General features: G+C 42.0%; 2 protein-coding genes across 5 annotated transcripts in view; both read right to left on the reverse strand.

Annotated features, from left to right (window-relative positions):
- LOC141774305 (gamma-aminobutyric acid receptor subunit pi) overlaps positions 1-23,009 on the reverse strand; it is a 297,207-nt gene that overhangs the window by 111,205 nt on the left and 162,993 nt on the right. The window lies entirely within an intron of this gene.
- The window catches only part of adgra1b (adhesion G protein-coupled receptor A1b), a 189,522-nt gene that overhangs the window by 103,460 nt on the left and 63,053 nt on the right, over positions 1-23,009 (reverse strand). For all 3 annotated transcript variants that reach the window (XM_074646867.1, XM_074646866.1, XM_074646868.1), the window contains 4 exons: positions 22,215-22,434; positions 20,598-20,747; positions 19,390-19,551; positions 18,817-19,050 (listed from right to left, as the gene is read on the reverse strand). In XM_074646867.1, coding sequence (XP_074502968.1) covers positions 18,817-19,050; positions 19,390-19,551; positions 20,598-20,747; positions 22,215-22,434 — 766 coding nt within the window. The remainder of the gene's footprint in view (positions 1-18,816; positions 19,051-19,389; positions 19,552-20,597; positions 20,748-22,214; positions 22,435-23,009) is intronic.

Here is a 23,009-nt window from a genome sequence, read left to right on the forward strand (position 1 = left end):
AATAATAAGGTTTTAGTGAAGACGCATGTGTTAGGGGAAGTAGTGAGCATACGACTGGATGAATCAAACTCTTGCTGAGGCTAGTCGGGAGAAGAGCGAAAACTTCGCCTTCAGTGTCTTTGCTCTTCTTTCAATGAGGAAATACTCTCCAGTGCTGATACAACTGATGCTATTGCAGCATTAATGCTAACCTCTTTAGAAGTCGCCATTATCACACACCTAAACCACGCCCGTAGCTGCAGTATAGCTCCTCACAGGACACTGATTGTTCGGTGTTCAGGCTTGCCAGACAAAAATGCATTACTTGAAGCCTGCCAAGATGGATTTTTGTATGACATGTGATCCAGCGATTCTCGCGTGACATTGTGACATTGCGAGAATCCAGCTGCCATGCGAGGTAAGGTAGTAGCTATAGACGACCCAAAACTTCTCAACTCTCATTTTCCTTCAGAAAAAGAAACTTTCAGATTTACATGGCATTTGGATTCTAGCTAGTCACATCAACAGATGTTCAGCGTCAGTTTTCAGGGATGCTGAGTTTTAACAGGATGTGTTTGTGTGCATCCTGTGAGGACGCATATCATCATCAAGTCAACACATTCGGGTGTTAATTCTCGCATTTTTCTGCACGTCTGTCATACACTACTGGCCTCAACCTGCAGGGCAACCTGCTCTTACAGCATCCCTTATTAATTTACCCCACGTAGCGAAGGATGAGAGGATGAGAGGATGAAAGCAGCTTGCAACAGACCGAGAAACACAATGAAAGGGGGAGTGTGTGTGTGTGTGTGTGTGTGTGTGTGTGTGTGTGTGTGTGTGTGAGACAGGGAGAAGAGGAGACGGATTGCAAAGGACTCCCTGCTGCTGCATCCTGCTTTTAGGAGGAGGCGCCTACTGTAGGACATGAAGGAGGGCAGAGGGAGAGAAAGGAGGATAGAAACGGGAGTCAATTGAGCTGTGATTTGTAGACCAGAAGCAAAGGTGGAAGATAAAGCAGGACGGGCCAGATTAACTGGCGCATGGGAGGCAAACTCAGCCAGTTGGCTCAGCATTTGCTGCTTTTAGCCACATGAACAGAGCCAGAGAAGAAAGATGAGGGCAGGAGGAGGGAGAGAAGGGAGTGAGAGGAATAGTTAAAATGAGTCTGTTTGTTTGGATTTGTGTGTTTTACACTATTGTGATGGTAGTTTATAAAATAATTAGGGCTGTCAAAGTTAATGCGATAACGCGTTAATGCAAATTTGTTTTAACACATTAAAGAAATCGATATTTCGGAGGGTGTAGTGGGCTCGGTTTTAACGATAGACTGAAGATACTGGGATCATGTAAAACTAGAAAGACCTAATGAATCCATTGGTACCAACCACGTCATAGTAGCTCGTCGCGAAGGAGGATAAATCCCGCTCCAAACTTGCGCTCAAATTTGGCGAGGAAAAACTGTAATGGACAAAGTGTCCCTTGACCTCTGACCTCAAGATATGTGAATGAAAATGGGTTCTATGGATACCCACGAGTCTCCCCTTTACAGACATGCCCCGGTTTGTCATGTTATGATTTGAGCATATTGTTTTATGCTAAATATAGTACTTGTGAGAGTTTTGTGTTGCTAATTGATTTTCAGTAATAAATATATACATACATTTGCAAAAAGCAGCATATTTGCCCACTCAAATGATGATAAGAATATTAAATACTTAACAAATCTCCCTTTAAGGTACATTTTGAACAGAAAGAAAACGTGCAATTAATTTGCGATTAATTTGCAATTAATCCTGATTAACTATGGACAATCCTGCAATTCAATATTTTAATCAATTGACAGCCTTAAAATAATACATATTAAAGGCAGAATAGTGTGTGTAGGAGCAATAGTTCTGTAATGTTCTACATGTTCTAGCATCTAATGCATTAGAGATTTAACGCTATTATTAGCGCTACTTGTTGTTTAACCTCTGCGCCATTTCAATCTCATGTAAAAACATAACTTAAGTAACATTCAGCATTTACAGTATTCATTTGAATGTGTGTGTTTGAGAGATAATGATACAGGGAAAAAGGGCAAGAGATCAAACAACTGTGTGAATATGAAATGCGGGAGGGTTGTAACTAGATTGGAAAATGCCAATGCTGAAACATGCTTTATTATTACTGGGGCGAGGGGTCAAATAAGTGCCAATGAGAGGCCAGCGGATGATGAATGCCATCCGACTGTAGTGGAGGAGGAAGGCCATAATGACCTAATGTCGTGTCAAACTGGAGCCACAGTTAACTGGCTTCAGAGCTGAAATGTCAGCAGCTGTCACAGACATTGACAAAGTAATTTAAACTGCTAGTCAGGAGATGTAATATTAATATGTATCTAGATAAAGTTTGCTCAGCACACACAGGATTTTTCAGTAAATTCTCGCCTCAAATTTGGAGTGACACACATAAACAGCTGGCAGCTGCCCAGTGCAACAGGCTTTCGATGCTGGCCAGTCTTCTAGTGCTGGCTTCATTTGTTATTTAGGGAGGAAAGATGTTGCTCATTCACTTTCAGAGTTACACTGGGACATGAACCATATTGCTGCTGTTGGCAGAAAAGCTTTGTATCAACAAAATCGACATCCACTTTCCAGGAAAACAGGCTTGTTTTTTAGCACAGCAAATAATCAAATTTCAATCTGCATAATAAACTCCAGGGTTTCAGAAGGCAGAGGATTTCTCAAGCCATAGACGGCCATGTAATCCTGCAAGTGAAGTTAAAACATGAAACGGAATAGTTAGGGGTGGGCCATGTGACAGTACATGTCGTATTATATCACATACCGGTTTTACAATATACCGTTGTGAAACATGGTAGACAAGAGACAACAGTTGGAGAAATAAGTGGCGTGCTCTAAAAAGAGAAAAGTAGACAGCGAAAACAGAGATTTTTTTTTTTTTTATCTAGGATGGACTCTCACATGTTCATTCTTCCCCTAGGCAGGTCAAAACCTGTATGTCTCATATGTTCAGAGACCGTGGCGATTATTAAAAGCGGTAACTCCTTTTTTGAAGTGGAGCCTGGCATCTTCCGTCACCTTTTCTGACCTCAACGTGTACAAACTCACTTTGGCGCTTCACTTCTTCCGCTCTCTCGAGGCTCTTTCCCTGTTCCCTGCTTCCCTCCAGACACAAAAACACATAGATGCGCACACGTCACACACACTCACCCAGGACTGTCTGTGTGTCTGTGGGAGGAGATGCTGGCGGCTTGAAACAAATCACAAATCATATTTATACTCGATGTTGCCGATATAGACATTTACTACATCCCGCGTAGAACAAGCCGCAATACATCGAGTTTATTCAATATATCGCCCATCCCTAATGCCGACAATTTCTATCACCATCATTACCGTGATTATTGTCATTTTCAGAGGGCATATATATATATATATATATATATATATATCTGCACTCCGTGGCCTTCACCAACCTGTGGAAATGTACAGTAGCACTGAAATGAGAGCTGATATTACATCCCAAGTTTTTCATTCCTACCACCTGCTTTGATTTGTGAAATCAGAACCTAAATACCTCTCCTGTCAGTTTTCAAAACAGTTTTAAAAATGCATTTCCAAAGCTGAAGTTTTCCATTTCATATTACTCTGTGCAACTCCTCTGACGCTGTTATGAGTGATGCAGGTTTACAGTACGGCTACGGGCAGGAAAATCTTTACCATACTCCCTTTGACATGATTACAGAAGACTCTATTAAGATGCAGATACAATATATAATTGAAAATGACCCATTTTTCAAAGGATTATTTTTTCCTGAAGCGGTGGGCAGGCCGGAGCTGTCGTTTTCTACAGTTAGCTGTCAGGACGTAGCTGGCAGAGAATATGGTACAGCTCGCCTGATAAGACTGTGGCACGCCGCGGAGAAAATGAGATCTGGGCTAAATGTATGGGAAAAAAAAGGCCTGTCAGTGATGAGCAAATGCCTCCATGCATCTCCTCGGTGTGGTGGAGAGTGAGAAAGCACATTGTTGTGCAGCAGTAAAAGCATTGGACAGCTGAGAGGCTTGGTAAGTACTGCACTCAGACTGTCCTGCATGATTCAACAAAACGTTTGATGAAATAAACTGGAGAAATTGGGCGTAAAGGAAAGTGAAGGTGTGGGTGCTCCGTCGTCAGAAGTGACCTGGTTGCTCTTGTGGTAGATTGTCAGAAAAGATGGGGATGGGACGAATGAATCACTTGAGTCCAGCAGCACACATTCTACACAGGAAGTGAAGGATCAACTCCTCTGCTCCTCTACAAAAGGGAAATAAATCTTTGTCTCTCATTCAGTGGAAATGGACAGAAGTCCCTAAGGCCCGCTGATCTCCAGCCATTGATAGGACAAATTTCCTTTCTCATTCTCCTGCTCCTTTAGTCTCTCCATCTCACTTCTCACTCTCTAGTTCCTGGATGTGTCCACCTGTCTGTGTCCAGTCCTTCATTTGTCACTTTTTTTGCTCTATCGCATCCTTTCTCGCTCTTTTTCAATTCCAGTTCTCTTTTTGTCTCCCGCCCTCCTCCTCCTCCTCCTCCTCTCAACTGCCTTCCTCTCTTATGATGTGTTTAGCATTCAAGGCCTCTCACTGCTGCATCACAGGCCTGTTTGTTTCACCGAGCTGCAAAAGGGAGGAAAAAAAGAAGAAGATGCGATTCCTCAGGGACGGAGTCAAATTTCTATATGCTTCCTCACTGTGGAGCATTATGCATCTGCATGGATGTGCAGCCACACACATATATAAATCCTTAATATTCACATCTTTGCATACACAACGTGACGCAAGCACGCATATATGAATATTTTCACCTATAAAGACACGCACACGGGCATGCGCTTCCAGATTCATACACCCACCCACGCACTGGAGAGGGTACAACACACCCACTGTTCATTATGAAGCATAACATGAACTAATAAAACCTTAATACCCATCCAATGTTAATGCCCGTTGCCATCTGACTTTGACACTTAACTGCAGTTCAACACCCATGCTATTAACCTCCGGTCGTTTGCATGTCAAATACGGAGGGAAGATTTCCTCAATCCGTGCCCCCTCCACACAGAGACGCAGGTCAACGAGCTAATGAACAGTCCTTGCACCGTTCGTGTTGGAGTTAAGTACTTTAAATCCGCCATAGCTTATTAGAGAGCTGTATACAATGCATCCCTAACATATTCCAATTAGAAGCAAATTACGAAGATATTAAGCATTCGCATTCGTAAAGCGCCATGTTTACTGTATCGGGTACAAACTGGGTCATATTTGCCTGTGCTGACACGGAGGATTCGTTTACTGTGCTCCAACCCCTCGGCTCTACTCTGCTGCAACAGTATCCCCTGATGGAGTCTTAACCTGGAGGGCGGCTGACGCATACACACATCCAAACACACCCTCACACCAAAAAAAGCACAAACACATCCACATATACCCCCCTAAAAAAACAAAAACAAACACCCCCGCAGAGCCGGGTGGCTGTAATTAAAAAGCAGTGGCGCTCTGTGGAGCAGAGAGAGGCTATCTGAGGAGAGAGGGAGGTGGGAATACTCCACCCGTTCAGCCTAAAGGCTTCCACTAATTACCTGTCAATGACAAAGAAGAGGGAGATCTAAAGTGGTAAATATTGTCCCAAACTGTCATCCTCAATGAACCATACACTCTGCTATTCAGATCATGGATAATGCCCACTGACTTGGGAAATAGGATAAGATGCCATATGTTTGTGTAATTTAGGCATAATTAGTTCCGAATCTCTTCCAAACAAAGTGACACTGTGCTATTAGACAGTGCGATGCAAACTAAAAGGTCAGCCGGCAGATATCAGCCGTAATCAGGCAAGAGGCTGAAAAGATGTAGATGCTTTTTTCAAAAGCGCATTTTAATTGCAGATTTAAAGATTTTGTTTTGGGATGTGAAGCAGACAAATTTGTCGATGTATAAAAGTGTTCATTTAAAATATGTTGATTGAGTTTATAACTGATGTATGTCAACGGGCTCAAAGCCAGCTGACAAATAACTACATGTCGGAACCCACCGCGAGACAAACCTGAGGGGTCAGGAGATGATTTTGATTGGATTTATATTAGGGCTGTCAAAATTAACGCAATAATAATGCAGAAACGCGAATTCGTTTTAACGCCACTAATTTCTTTAACGCATTAACGCAATCGATCTTTCTGAGGTTGTAGTGGGCTCAGTTTTAAAGCTAGCAGTTTTAAAGATCCTGACATCATATGAAACTAGAAAATCTAAGGAATCCATTGGTACCAACCATGTCATACTAGCTTGTTGCAAAGAAGGTTGAATAACGCTACAAACGTACACTAAATTTTGGCGAGGAAAAACTGGCATGGACATTTTCAAAGGGGTCCCTTGACCTCTGACCTCAAGATACGTGAATGAAAATGGGTTCTATGGGTACCCACGAGTCTCCCCTTTACAGACATGCCCACTTTATGATAATCACATGCAGTTTGGGGCAAGTCATAGTCAAGTCAGCACACTGACACACTGACAGCTGTTGTTGCCTGTTGGGCTTCAGTTTGCCATGTTATGATTTGAGCATATTTTTATGCTAAATGCAGTACCTGTGAGGGTTTCTGGACAATATTTGTCATTGTTTTGTGTTGGTAATTGATTTCCAATAATAAATATACACATACATTTGCATAAAGCAGCATTTTTCAGCCCTTCATGGAGAAAGCTGATTGTCCAAATTCAGTTCTACAATGTGGTATTTTACAGTTGCCATTCACAATGCTCCCAGTTACTCAGTTACTCTATTACTTTTATTAACGGAAATGGAAATCAAACTCTGAGGGTATTATCTTGCTCATACCATGATCACTTGGCAACACAATCCTATATCTAATCAAATTAAAACTGTTAATTGACTCATTTCACTATTTTTATCTCACTTTTATGTTGCAGATATCATGAGATATAGTCCCTGTACCTCAGAATTCCTGCCGCTTTGCATTGGGAACCAATGTGTGCTATTTTGAATACTCGAATAAAACTCTTCCAATTGCACCATAAATACCCCGTGACAACTGTCAATCACCTAAATATACACAACCTCGCATTGAAAACCTCACCTAACCTGACCTCTTTTCAGCTCAAGAAAGCAGAACGCTTCAAGTGTCACAATTTTTATCTATGCCAAAAATTTGTTCACGAATTCTTGCAGATAGTGTTCATATTTATACTATATATTTGAAGCAACAGTCTCAAAGCCAACTTTTTACTGAGTGTGAAGACGGAGAAGACATACATTTTTTTATGGAAACGTTCAATAAGCATTCGCTATGTCAGATTTTTCCCTACCAATTAGGATTTAAGCAGACCTTTGAAAATAGTATGTGACAGATAAGAATGTGGTCTGCGATCAAATGCAACTAAGTGACTCAGTGACTTTAGAAAAAAACGTGTGTTCATTTACATATGCTACAAGTTGTAATATTAATATGTGAGTAAGATACTCAACACACAGAGATGTGAAAGTCAAATTCTAGCGGGAATCTGATAAACTAAAGATACCTCTTGTATTTTAAGAGGTAATAAAACGTGCAAATGTCAAGTATGACACTAATTGCCCGAACCTGGTTCACTAAACCCGGTTAAATGCAAAATCAGGTCAGCATTTGAATACGCTGGTTAATATTCAGGCATGATTTGAGCATGCACACTTATCTTATAGCAAACAGATAATTATTGAACAACAAACTGACACTGATTGCTTTCTTTGTCGATCTATACACAGAAAAGCTGCTTGGTGTTGTGTGATCAGCAGCACTCAATAAGAGAATCTACAAGGTCGATAGACAAGTCTCCTTTTTTAATTAATGTGTGTCCTACATACAGACGGAAAATTATGTTTATAGGCATGTTAGCGGCGAGGCTCTCTAGGGAAATGTCCAGACTGAAATATTCCAACAAATATCTGCTGAATTGCTGGAATGTGGTACACACATCCATCCTTATGACTTTAGCGATTCCCCGACTCTTCATCTAGTTCCACCGGCCGGTCAAAGTTTTCACATATACCATGAAATATCTCAACATCTACTTGAAGGATTGGCACAACATTTTGCACAGACATTCATGGTCCTTAGAGGATGAATCCTAATGACTTCGATGACACCCTGACTTTTCCTCCAGCGACACAATGAAGTTGAAATTTGCGGTTTTGAGTGAAATGTCTCAACAACCATTGGATGGATTTCTATGAAATTGGTTCAGATGTTAATTATGCCCTCAGGAGGAATCGCAATAATGTCGTGATCTCTTCACTTTTTCATCTAGCGCCATCATCAGGTCAAAATTAGAAACTTTACTTTACTATCAAAACTAAAGACATTCCTATCAGCCACAGCTGTACCTTGTGTTTAGTGCTAATTAGCTCATATTAATGCTAACACACCAAACTTAGACGGGAAACATGGTTAAATATGCTACCTGCTAAACATCAGCATGTTAACATAGTCACTGTGAGCATGTTAGCATACTGAGATTAGCATTTAATTTCAGTAAGAAGGTGCCTAAAACAGTCTTAAAGGGGCTGTTTGTAACTTTTTAAGCATATAAATGTACCGGGTCGGGACACATGCGCGCTCGCTAGTGGCCGCTGTCTCTGCTCCTCTGCCTGCTTGCCTTCATTAACACGGCGCGTGCGTCCTCGCTGTCTCGCTCCACCTCTAGACGTGAACGTGCGCTCACTACACACTGCAGACGAGTTAGTTTAGCTCTGAGAATATCTAGTGAGTGTACAGTCCTCCAGACCAACAGAGGTTTTCCGTGTCTTGTGAAGTGACGGGGCTCCGCAGCGAGAAACGTTATCGCCTCCGACCGGTGCCGGTGTCTTCCTCCGGCTGCGGTCGGGGCGATAATGTTTCTCTTCCTGCTTCAGCACCGGCACCGACCCGCTTTTGCTAAAGCAGGAAAAGTCAACACTTGTATCAGCATTGATTCATGGATATGAGTATATTATAGTAGGTGCTAAAGGTGAGATTGGGAGCATATCTATTGCCTCCTCATGGCTCTCAACATGGTGAGCAGATGGCTTGTAGCTAACGTTGCTAACAGTAAAAACGAAAGCACTGCTGACAGAGCTAACGGCGTTATTTTGGGCGGGAACCGGAGGGCGGGTGCTTCGCTTCCGCAACGGTGCTGTTGGTCCCGACGGCGTTATCAATTGTAACCGCCGTATGAGAGCAGTGCAGAGCAGTAAACAAAGCAAGGAGAAGCTCGGTTTACAATACACACAGAGGGAGAGCGACATCCTCTGCTCAGGTTGACATTAATCCTGTATACTGTATCTTTACACAGCAAATAGTTGTTTGCTGATATATTAATGCTCTGAGTATCCCATAGAACACCTTTGAAGAGATGCTAGTCTTGTTTTTAAATAACCAATCATCTGCCTAAGAGTGCCTTTTGTCACATAACTACATTTGGCCTGCACCTACAGAGTGAAGCTGACCGCACAACTGTTCCTCCAACAACAGATTGCTTGAGTAAATTCAAAAATGTGTTTCTAAGGAGGAACATCTATGCTGCTTCAGGGGGTCTAGAGATAAAAGACCTGGGATTTCTTCTGTGGTATTTTAGTGTTTGTTTGATGGCTGACAGAGAGTGACAAAGAAACACTGAGAGAAAGAGGAGGAGATGACACACACAGTCCAGACGGGACTCATTACATCAGACAACAGGGATGCTCATGACACTCGTGCGATTTATGGATTCTATTAAAGTTTCTCCCTTTTTACGTACACATATATATATACAAGTACAACAGGGACATTATGATGTAGTATTTAATTATCAATTAAATAATTCATGTTAAACCTAGGAGGACTACAAAAAAGAGAGAAAAAGATCCAGTGAAGATTCCTCTTTCTTTCTTTTCTCCTCTATAATAATCTATATCCTCTATAAATTGTATCTGTGAAAATACAGAAAATCAATCAGTAGACAAATATTTTTGCAAGAGAGTGCATTACGTAAGGTGCTCATGTTGTGAGGCTGAGTTTTATTACGCCACTTCTTGGCAAGGTGTTGGCACAGCAGGGCCATATGCTGTGTGTCTTAGTCCAGTTGGACCCAAACGGCTCTAAACGGTGCTGAGCTTCTGCCAGAGTGAGACAGAGAGCGGATCGCTCAGCCATTCACTCAGTTACACGAGGATGGAGGGAGCAGCCTGGAAAAGGAGCCGAGTTTATGGGCAAGTCTGCGGGTTTTTAGGAGCTGGCCTATTAATCACTTTTAAAGCCCTTCTTAAAAAGTTTGTGTGCCACTGTTCTAGTTAATGACACTCAGACTCCCCACTGTTGTTGGCAAAGACAGTGGAAGCCAATGAAGATGTGAATGTCAGCGTCACACAAGCTCATATGAGCTTTACTTACATCCTGATTTACTGTATATGCAATTCAATGACAATTTACAATCTGAAAATTAACTTATATGTTGATATTAGGGCTGTCAACCAATTAAAATATTTAATCGTGATTAACTGCATGATTGTCAACAGTTAATCGCAATTAATTGAAAATGAATCACACAATTTGTATCTATTTGAAATGTACCTTAAAAGGGAGATTTGTCAAGTTTTTCCTCGCCAAAATTTAGCGCAAGTTTGGAGCATTATTTAGCGTCCTGCGCAACATGGTTCATACCAATGGATATTTTGTTTTTCTAGTTTCATATGATGCCAGTATCTTCACTCTAGCTTCATAACTGAGCCCCCTACAACCTCCGAAAGATTGGATAGCGACCGGGCCAGATTAATTAAAAATCGCAAGTTGCGTTAATGTGTTAAAGAAATTAATGGTGTTAAAACGACTTTGACATCCCTAGTCAATATATTCTTTGGCTAACAACATGATAACCAACACTTTTTAAAAAAGAATCATGATTATGTGATAGCTGTGCATCCAACTAGGATTTTTCCCCAGCTTCTTTTCTGCCTGTTTGTATCTCTGTAGTTTCTCCTTTGCTCAATAACAAGGGGCGGTGCTGTGTGTCTATTGCAGCCTTCACAGTTGTGCTGTTAAACTGAGCAGCGTTAGACAGGCTGACTGATGAGTCATAGGGGAGCGTCTGTCTGTGTGTGTGTGTGTCTGTGCATTATGTGTATTTATTTCTGTGCTGATATACCAAATGTATTGAGTTTGCACTCTGAACACACATGCCGCCTCCCTGGTGGGAGAAATGATGGCTACTTTCACACAACACGCCTTCAGTCTCAATTCAGATTGGCTGCTCATGTCATTTTAACCCCAGAGGATCAGAAATGATATCTCCTACTACATCTATACTTCAGTCGAACACATGGTGGTTTGGGTTTTAAATTGGATGCATCTTTTTTTACAGGCTGGTTGGTGTATAAGCTTTCCTTCATCCGCCAACTTAACACCGGCTTAGGCAGCTTGCTGTGAGACCCACAATTATGAGATTTGTCTCAGCTGAATGATGTGCGGTTTACTTATTGTCATGGCAACACTTACACTTGATGCTTTGAGCATTCAAATATAAGATAGGAAAAAATGTGAGTTGAGACACCTTCAGCTGCAGTTTCAACACTGCTGTAAAGCAACAGGACCGACTCATTAAGATGGTGAAAGGTAGGTAGCAACCAAGGAGGAATTTCCTGTTAGTGAAAGATCCTGAAAACTTTGCAATCCTGACTTACTTTACAAATAGTTTGTAAGAAAGAAGCAGAAAACCGTAACTTAAATTATGGCAAGATCAGCAGCAAGAGTTCAATAAATGTGCATTAAATGTTGATTAAAGGGATCCACTTCTTTAGTCAAAAACCCAGTGTTAATTAAAGAATCAACATTTAACAAACTAGTGCAGTGCCCAGTCGGCTGATTGCTTGGCTCCCGGTATTGCTGTTTTGCAGCGTTGCGAGCCCGTTTGGAACGCGTGGCCATTCGGAGCGGGCCGATTGCTTGGCCCACGGAAGTGCTGCTTGCAGCGCTGTCGAGAACCGCTCTTCGCTCCTTGACTCAAGGGAAGTGAAGAAGTAGTTATGTTGTAATGCAACACGCACGTGTCAATTTCTGCTCCAGTCTTTTCAAAATAAACTTCAGTCTTCACAGGAAACAACTTGGTTAGGGTTAGGCAACAAAACAACTTTAGGGAAAAGATCGTGGTTTGGGTTGAAATAACTCCTGAAGTGACGTAACATAAGTACGGAAGTTACGTGACAAATACATCAACGTTTACATCTGGTTTCACACGGGGGTATGAACACCGGTCTCCTGGGCGAAAGTCTGGTGATTTTTTGACCCACCTGTCCACCCCGACCTCCTCCCGACGCTGCGTTTGTCGTTCTTTATACTTCCTGGTTCACAATTACGTGGATTATATACAAATTGATTTTGTGGGATATATACATCTAGGAATTACAGTGCATTACTTTTCATAGGTATAGCTACAAACGGTGTATGAGAACAGCCTGTGTAACGCATCCAGCAGCAAAAGTGATCTGCAGTCAATGAGCCGCGGTTAAAATGCTTGACTCTTCGCTTGTTTATTCAAACTACTATTGAACATGTCGGGTGTCCAAATTGATTCCTTTGGTCTCCAGCAATACAAACAGCAAGTCTGAAGTAGATCTAATGAGTGTTTCTCCAGATATACAAATAACGCACAGACAGACAGACAGAGATTCCTTGCTTTATAGTTAGATACAATTAACAATCCGATATAGATTATCCTTTAAAACAAAGCACCGCTGGTAATTTCATTTATCATGCAGGCTGTAGCCTAAAGAATAAATCAGGGAATGCTCTAAGCTTCTCCTAATAATATTGCATTTAACTGCTGTGTGGCGCAGCTTGAGCCAGATGCTCACCGCTCAGTTGACTCTTGACTTCTGCATTATGCAATTAAAATTGATTGTTCATTTCATTTCAGCACATTGCGCCCACACCCACATTGTTTAACCTCTTGATTTGCTTAGTGCAGGGTAATAATATAAAATTAACAATAAGTAAATTAGTTGTCTTGTGTCTATGTGAAGCTTTGCAAAAGTTTAGAAATATCTTCATGCTATTTACTTAGATTTGTATCCCTCTAGTCCCGCTTCCAACTCAATCAGCTGACTGAGGGCGTTCACACTTTTCAGTTCAGATTTTGCCACGACCTCTGTGAGCCAATCATCTTGTTGCTGTCAAATTGTAATACTGTTCCTTTCTCTGCTGCTTTTTGTTTTGGTTCCAGTGTCTGGTCGCTGCGACCCTCCTCCACCCTTCCACCTCTGGTTTTCGATGGGTTGTACATCGCTCTTTCACCACCACCTGTGTCTAGACTTTAATGTCATGACCATCTAACCACCAAAGACTCCTCACATATCCCTTTAACTTATCCTGTTGTGCACACTATGTCAAATAAACAATTGTAGTTTTGCAATTTTCAAATCCATTTGGCAAAGTATTCATGTTACCTTTGCGCCAAGAACACAGTAGGCAGAACAACAGAACCCGCGAGCTACAGGTCCTGACCGACGAGGTGCAGAGGCATTCCTCAAAAGTTCAGGCAGGGAACTTAAACGTGACAGAGAGAAACCGCATTTGGGATTTAATATGCCACGATCACTGGAAAGTCTGGGTATGACCAGAGGTGCCTTAATATTACTTTAGGCCCTCAGTTTACCATCCCACTGCTCGGGGTGATAAACTGATGGGGATGACAGTGGTAGTTACGGTAGATGGGCTACCGTGAAAACACTTGCATGTTATGGATTCCCAGTGTATAGACAATTAACAACAGTCCTCTTGTACTTTTACGCTAACTACCTAACGTTAGCTTTTTGGCACTCAGTTAGTGTGATGAACATTGTTATGTCAGTGCTATCATCGCGTATTAGTGAACAACCAGTTCAGACCAGGCATTCTAACGTAATGACTGGTAGATGACTCACTCTCATCTGCGATATTATGTCCTGCTTTATTGTATCGATAAATTACAGCACTCTCGTTCTCGTTCTCACCCCCCACCCCCACCCCCTCCACAGTGCCGTGCGTCGGCTCGTCCAGCCGCATACTGGCAAGGAAAACACTGATTATTACTCTTTTTAAGCTTGTGTTTTGAGAGGCCCCTGGTACTCGGGGCACATGACACCCGTTATAAATGGGCTTCAAATACACCCAACTCTCTGAAGACGCTAATAATTTCACTGTGGGTATTAGCGCTCTTTGTGAATTTGACTGTTTTTGTAACGAGGCTCATTTGCATAGAAAGGGGCCAATTTTGCACCAAATGTCTGCATATTATCTAATTTAAAAATGTGCAAATAGCACAGGAGCACCGAGGCACTATTTGCTTTGCAGCGCAATTAGGAGTGCATTTCACCCTTTGCGGGTGCTTTGAGAATTACACGGTTTCTTTTTGTCTCATTTTTGCAGGTTTAACGGCCGCAAAAGCTGAACAATCCTTTTGTGAGTTCACCCCTGAGAGTAAAACAGGGAGCAAAGAAGCAAAGAAGTAAAGAATATCATCAAGCTCTGGCCTGAAAACCATTTTTGCATGTGGTGTTTAAATTACATGTATAAAGTTTTAATACTAACTGTGAGGAATTCCAAAAGATAACTATTAACAGCACTTTTACATATTTTGAAATATTTCAATTCGATAAAATTCAACATTGAAATATCTAGTCAAAAAGAAAATTATTAAATCAAACAAAAAGAGGGAAAGAAATGATCACATATACATTTCATGATGCAATTTCATCATTTGTCACACTTTTTTTTGGATATGAAATCTTTGTAATTGTGTGCTCACCTGTGTGTGAGACAGAGCCTGAGCTAAAGCATTCGGCCTAAGAGACTTTCCCAGATTATCAGTAATTGGCGAAGTCTCTCCCACATGCCCTGTGATCGGTAGAGAGAGAGGGGGAGAAAATAGAAAGATACCGTTGCAGGGTGGGTGATACCTCGAATAGATTAGAGCCCTTTTATAGGCTGTTGAAGACACTTTCGCGTCCCTCAACAATTACCATTAAAGTGCTCTCGAGCAGGGCGCTGCTCTTCACCCCACAACTGTTCCAGAGGAGCAGGAGCTGTGGAAACTGGGCAGCTTGTAGGTGTGAGAGTGTGAATCGCCCAGGGAGGACAAGCTGTGTTCATTCTGCATGCTAAATGAGTTGGAAATGGTATTACACTTCTTCATCTCATGCTCAAAAACTGACCTTTTGAGAGATTTTTCTCGCTAAAAACTACCAAAATATATCAAGTCTTTAAAAGCAAGAGTGCCACCAATGAAACTGTCCGTCCCTCTCAAAATAAATTCCAAAATGCAGACTAATAGCAGCACATTTGACAAATGTAAGTACAGCCAGTGGGTACTGAGATTCATTCCAACGATATCTCTTTTTATTGCGGACTGTTGTGCAGAATGATTCTGCAATAATATGTCTTTAAAGTGTCGTCCTCTCAGTCATACTCTAGCAATATTCAAGTAAAGCACCTTTTGAGTCTGATTGGAATTGAATGTGTGTAATCCTTTCGCCACCTACAAGCACTCCCCGAGACTCCTGCTGTGAATTGGGTACTTCATAACGGGATGTTCTTAGTCAATGTGCCTTGTTAAAGGACCAGTGGGTAGGGTTTAGCGGCATCTGGTGAGGTTGCAGAATGCATCCAACTGAGCACCCCTTTGCTCACCTCACCCTTCCCAAGCATGTCGGAGAACTACGGTGGCCTTCAGGTACCATAAAAATGCAAAAGTCTCTCTCCAGAGCCAGTGTTTGGTTTGTCCGTTCTGGGCTACTGTAGAAACATGGTGGTGCAACATAGCGGACTCCGTGAAGAGGACCCGCTCCCTATGTAGATATGAAGGACTCATTCTAAGCTAATGAAAACACAACGATTCTTAGTTTCAGGTGATTATACACTAAAGAAAACATATTTATGAATATTATATTCCATTTCTGCTAATCCATCACCCTGAATCCTACACACTGGACCTTTAAATCAAGATTAACTTAATGGAGGATATATATGGACTTAATAGTGGATATTACACGTGTGTATGAAGGTGCAGTACCAGCAGGGGGCAACAAAACCACTTAGTTAGGTTTAGGAAAAACATCATGGTTGGGCATAAAAGAATTACGGAAACTAAGTAAAATAAATACGGAAACAACGTAACTTCAGTTAGGAAAACATCACTAATGTAGCTAGCAAAACAAAACACCGGTCTCCTGGTTGAAATTCCTGTGTTTGTTGGACCCATCAACCTCCCCTCCTGCCCGCCTCTCCCTTTTTATTCTACGTCACTAGTTCTGAGCGTAGCATATTTACACGGATGTATTTACATTGCAGTCAGTACAGACTACATGGCCAACAAATGACACGCCTAAAGCAAGAACGGCGTTCTTATTACACACTTTTGCCTCGTGAATTATTGTGTCACTCACACGCCTGTTTGTGTCTTTCCATCTCCATCACAGTCTTACTGTAAGTCAGTAATGTCTACACAACACCACTGCTTTGTACTGGTGATACAGGTGTTGCAGTCAGGGTATGAGTGATTGTCTGGAGAAGTAATCACACAGCACATCTTAATTTTTTGTATAGAATGATGGAAAAACCTCTAATAATGCAAATTTCTTGCTGCAAGAACTGCAAAGACACACATTCGTCTTACTTCACTTGAAGAAAAAAGCAGAGGAAGAGGTGAATTAAGTGAGATGGACACAACAAGCGTGAACTCAGGCAAAGAAGCGCTCAAGTAAAAAATTTGGGGCGAGAAATTCATGTGACGCAGTAAAGCAAAAAAGCTTCAAGCAGAAGTCTAACCACATGACGAGAGGGATTTATATGCCGGAGCAAGTGGAGGGCAAGCAACCTGACACCAGTTTACACTCTGACTTGATGTACTGTATGCTAGAGCAGATACATGTTTAAACAAGAGTAGTCGTCTTTATCTATCGCTCCTATTTTTACTTTGTGATACATTTTTGCTATTTAGCTAAATGAAAACCAGATTGATTTGAAAATTGGTCGTTTCCAACAGGCGTGGGAATAAAAAGCAGCACAGGGCTTTTGACTCAGAGATGCCGAGAGATGCACCAGTACCCACACAGCTCGTGATAATTTCTTGAACAAAATATAAGATAGAACTCCCTGTACAAGGTTTTATAATGAGTAATTATGATATTCATACAACTGTGTAATGTTAGAACTGTTGTTTACACTGTACTACTGCATTTAAAATACCAGATTTGTGCAATGAAACATTTCATTTTGGTCACAAAACACCAAAAACAACTCTACAAGCACAAACAGAATGACAAATAGGAGTTTTCTTCCTTAAATATGAATCGTTTCTAGGCTGCTTCAAGATAAAGACTCTTCCTTGAGATTAGGCAATGATTAAAAGCCTTGGAGTGGCACCACACGCCACCACATCCTCTCATATTTACGGTTTGTGAAAAGCCAAATCCATCGTACGGGGAGTTTCATTTTCAAGTATGCTACTCAAGGACACGCAGCCAAGACTTGGTGGTTATGCTTAACAACAACACAGCTTTAGACAGATATTTTTTTCTTCTTTCAACTTGAGAGTGATGAGAAACCTGTCAAACCTGTGAAGTGCAGACATGGAGATGTGTTGTCAGTGTTAACCAAGACACATGTTTTCTCCAAATGTACTTCTTAATTTGACAAAGTCCATCTGGAAATCATCAGATGGTGATTTTGCCTCTAAAACGGTAGTATTGTCCTCGCCGTAGACGGCTGACTAAGCTCAGCCTCCAGAAATGCATACATACATAAATACATACATACATGCACGCATTCTACACACAGCCGGGAGCTACAACTAAGTGCTGTAATTGCTGACAAAACCGCAGAGACTTGACACCGTCTCGCCAGAGAGGACGAAGAAGAAGAAGATGAGGGGAATGAAATAAGCACGCAGACTGAAAGACAAACACACACCCATAATACACTCTCTCCCGCTGATGCACATTAACATGCACAGACGGGGTGCACTCACATGCACGCTGATGAATTCATCGGCGGAGTGAATAGCTAGAGGGTGCAAACTGTTCAAATGTTGCAGAACTATGCCACTTCAGTGCCAGGGGAGTTGAATGTTTTGCCTGCTGTCTGCAGATGCGGAGCGCCCCTCGTCTGTTGACGAAGTGGTGTTTGTCATTTGGGACGGCCACAACCGGAGCCACGGTGGGGCCGTGGCTGATTTAAAGTGACAGGGACGCAAGGCCATCTTATTCATCACAGGGGAGTGGCCCGAAATTCAACTGATTCCCACACTACCCGTCTTATTTGCAGGCCCTGCCCCCACTATAAGCCCACCTATCACCAGCTGATCTATGGCATGCCAACAGACCCAAGCAAGGTGTCACTTTGCCAAGACAAACAGGCAACAACAGACTTAAGGGCAGGTGGTAATCCTTCCCTCATGCTTCAACTGTGTGGTGTTGGAGAATTCATTTTTGTCGTGCCCACGAGCTGCTGTACAAGCTGTTCTCTCTTTCTCATATTTTATTTCTCGCTTTCTTTTCTCCTCTGTTAGAACATCTCCTCTCCTTCTTCTCTCACTCCTGCATTTGAACACAGTGTCAGAAAATACAAAAGTGTGTGGCCTTTAAAAAAAAAAAAAACCCACTGGGACTGAGAAAGCGTTGCAGTCAAAGAACGCTGTTTCCTGACCTCGGGCTGGATTCGGTGGATTTTTTTGCCAGCAGAGCCGAGCAAAAAGAAACGGAGTATAGCATATTTTAGAAAGTTTCACACCATTTATTAACTTGTGCCCCTACCTTGCTGAGCTGACTGGCCGGTGAGCCGCTGTTGTTGACAGTGTGGCATTTGAAGTTGAGCAACGATTCCCCCACGGCATCGCGCTCTCTGCTCGTGTCCTTGTCAGTGTGGGAGTGGCTGACAGGGAGGGGCGAGGTGGCGGATGACGGGGGCCGTTGAAGCGCCGTACAGGAGAGACCGAGGAAGTTGGATGGTCGGATCAGAAAGGCCTCCAGAGCGATGTTAGCAGACACCTAGGGGAGGGTGGAGGGAGGCCAAGAATTAGGAGTGGGGTAGAGAGGGGGAAGGGTTGGAGGGCGGCGGAAGAGATTTTTATATTAGTCATTAAGCAGATGCTTTTATCCCAAGTGACAGCGGAGAGGAGAAAAAAAAAACAGACAGAAGAAACAAAGGAAGCAATTTATCTTTCTCTTGCCTTATTCTGCCTATCTGCTGGAGCCAAATTAACTTCTCATTATTCTAGGCTGCAAAGAAAAAAGGTAAAGCTGTGGAACATTTAGTCAGATAATCAACCTCTGCCCTGACTGAGTGCGTGGCCGTGAGTGTTACTGCTTCAAAGTCCAGTCATGTACCTTCGAAATGACCTGATTGTCTCCGGTCAGCGCCAGGTCAGCGATGCGCTCCACGCACTGGACGATGCGAGTGCACGCTCTGGCCTCGTTCTGCGCCATCCACAGGATGTGCTCCTCCACTAGCATCATGTTGCTGGCTATGTCTGATATGTAGTCCCCCAGCTGTGGAAAACACAAGCAGACGTGTGTGCAAATGGACGTACACACACAGCTACACAAACTGTACGCACACACACATGCAGGAAGAGGCAGACTCATCATGCACATCAATCATATCCGCAACAACAGGCACATTTATAATCTCCCAGTCAGAATTGTGAGGGAGGCAATGGTGGCTTCATTCATTATAGGGAGATTTAATTTAGATTAGCAGCTCCAATGGGGCATAATCGCTTCCTTGGGATGGCAGCTCGCTATTTACTTACTGTACTCTTCATTGTTGCTTCATTTGACTGTTCTTTATTGGATGAATGAGGGTGGCCTCATCAGCATTGTCTCAGGAATGATAAAACTTTAAGTATCTGCTAATAATATCTCCTCCCGAGTGACCTATGATGAGTAATTGGACAAGTGAGAGCTAATATTGATTCTTTTCACTGACTAAGCTCAACACCCTTCCCCCTCGCACACACCTGACCTTCAGCGTGACGTAAAGCCCTCAGGCCACAGACAGAAGAGAAGTTCACTTAAGGTAAAACACGGCTCGCTCAAAAAGAGATGCATCTTCATAACCATAATTGCCATTCAGGTCCGACGCCGCCATGGGCAAGAGGAAAGCGTACGAGGTGAAGAGTTAAGCTGTCTGGAATCGATTGAAGGATTGAAGCCAGAACGACAGCGCGTTGCCATTTGTTTTTAGGCAGCTACTGCTGTCTCTCGATGAGATCCGCTGAAGTGTCATTTTCTGTTCGCTCAATTAGGGCTCTTGAGGAGCCGTTGTTATCTCTGGATGAGCTAGTCAACAGTTTTTCCTTTTGAACATCATCAACAGCCAATCATTGCTGTCAGACGACTGTGAACAAGCACCTGCGTGAATGCTGTCAGAATAGGAGTAGCAGCTAACAATGAGTACAGTAGTTCCCCTTAAAATACAGTGTCAGACTTTGGAAACTGTTTTTTTTTATATTGTCATGTCTGGATCGAAGGCTTAGATCGCATGTTGTGAAGTAAACTGGCTGTGGTGCATCTCCGCGTGTGTTCACTCTTACATCTCTACGTTTCTCCACCAGCCGTGTCAGTCTCTCCACCAGGTGTGTGACGAAGATGACATCCATGACGTCAGTGAAGTGTGCCGCCTTGCTGGTGAAGGCCACTAACTGCTGGCCTAAAGGCTGAGCATTGGTGGTATTAATAGTTATCTGGAATACAAAAGGCAAATATACAGCAATATTCAGAGAGGATGACAGTGTTTCCCATAAATGTATTCATTCAGGACCATTGATATCCTCTGCTCCCGTGTTTCACCGAGTGGCCTCATGTGTGCTCTGATTAATTTGGCACGTAGTTAACACATACACAGTTTGTTTTAATGAAAATTCAACTCCTGGCATTTGCTCCTGGTGTTCTTCAGCACTGATTTGGAAGAAGGAAATAACGAGAGTGACAGGCGAACCAGCTTTGAAAGTGACATATTTTCTTTTTAAATAAGTGCTGTGCGGTGAACCTAATCTATGCCGATGTGAAGAGGGAATAATGTGGATTTCGAAAAAGTAATATTTGGAAAAGTAACTGATAAATAAAGAAACTTTAAAATGGTAAACATGCCTTAAACACACTGTAGGTACTGTGGGTTTATCCTGTGCAGGTCAATTAACGTGGTGGAGGGACCTCAGGGATATTAGTAGGTGTTGGAAATTTGGTGTGTGAATTTATTTTATTCATTTGTATTTATTTATATTTCTGTATTATTATTATTATTGTTATTATTAATAATTTATAGTAATGTATTTAATTTTTTATAATTTGTATTTATAATAATAATAATAATAATATCATCATTTTATTCTCCTCCCTTGTTTTTGAATACTTTGTTTTGTAATTTACAGTTAGTATCTGTTATTATACTTACATATTTGATTTGTTATAGTTTTGTTATGGTTATGGTTTTGATTTGTTAGGTTTAAGTTGTTGTGGTTTTTGTCTTAAGGAAACAATAAAAAGCACGATTTAAATAAAAACAAAGAAAATATTCTAAAGCAGCAGCATAATGTACATACATGTTTCTGATTGGCTTGCAGCGGTCTATCGTATAACAAAAAAACAACTTTAAAATGTTAGATTTAAGAAGGGATTATGGTGTGGTGGTTGGTGGGAGAATGACTGTTTAATTGGGTTCCCCCATCCGCCGCCAAAAGCAGTCAATTTAGGGGAAACACTGGATGATCATACAGTCCATCATCACAATTCAACATCACAGACATCACATGAAACAGCTCTGACAATGCATAATAAATAATAAATCACTGTAATGCTTCATGCCGTGCATGTAGTTTTGAACTTGGCTACTTTAATGTGGTGCAGTAATCCCCTGAGTAATGTAGAACTAAACCGCTTGTCATCAGTCAGTTTGTATCATGTATATAAAAGCTTACACGCACAGATCTGCAAATACCTGCAGGCTACAGATGAATCAGTGGAGATGTTTGCTTCTGTATTCTAGGAATATGGAGTTATCAAATCTGAGTAGGTTGGCAAATATGTAAAAGTCAACATGTTGAAGCTGAATAAACTTGCAAAATGAAAACTGATTCACTGACAATGGATAAAAAGTGTGGAGTAGAATCTGTGAATGGATCTGAGCACAAGTTCTCCGTGTGTATTGATACCTGTGTGAGCTCATGCAGTACGCGGGTCAGCTCGCTGGCATACGGGCACTGAGTGTAGTCCTCCTCAGCCCACCGTCCAGCCCGGTCGCAGCTCCGCCACGCCTTCTTCACCTTCTGGCTGGAGGGGTGAAGAGCGCTGCCAGACGGGTGGGGGGCCGAGCCGAAGGTGGCGGGAGCGCAGGGCAGGAAGAAGAGGATGCCAGCTAAAGTCTTTGGCCACCTGCCACACGAGATATCAGCAATGAAGTGAGTTTAGGAATCTTCATTCACCGCACCAGATGGCAATTTCATACTCCCTGTACTTAGGAAATTATTAATTTGCATATTTGATTTACAGCTAGCTCTAATTATTTTTGCAGAAGACTGCAGATTTGGATACTTGATAGGGAAACAATGTGTTGTCTTGGTGTTGATTTCTGACTTAATTAACTTTACTAACTTTATTAATCAACTTTATTGTCTTTCCACTTCATGCACAATGGAACTAAAAAAAAGGGGAGTACTACTCAGCCTGCGAAAACAGTTGTATAATTGATTCAGCTACCTGTAAGTCTAAGTCTGTAAAAAATAACCCTGATGATTTTTATTGGGGTTATTTTTCAGTTATGACTTAGAGATTAAATATTTTTAAAACTGGTGACATGGGAACTTAACAGCCAGAGAAGGTCTAATGAAAAGCATAGACTGTATATAAGAGGTGGACGTAGTCACCCTGACGTCACCCATTGGTTTGTGGACTGCTGTTTTGAAGCCTTGAGTTTGGCAATTTAGCCGTCGCCATCTTGTTTTTTTGCA

This window comes from Sebastes fasciatus, chromosome 9 (genome assembly GCF_043250625.1).
Source record: "Sebastes fasciatus isolate fSebFas1 chromosome 9, fSebFas1.pri, whole genome shotgun sequence".
In the NCBI taxonomy this organism is placed as follows: domain Eukaryota; kingdom Metazoa; phylum Chordata; class Actinopteri; order Perciformes; family Sebastidae; genus Sebastes; species Sebastes fasciatus.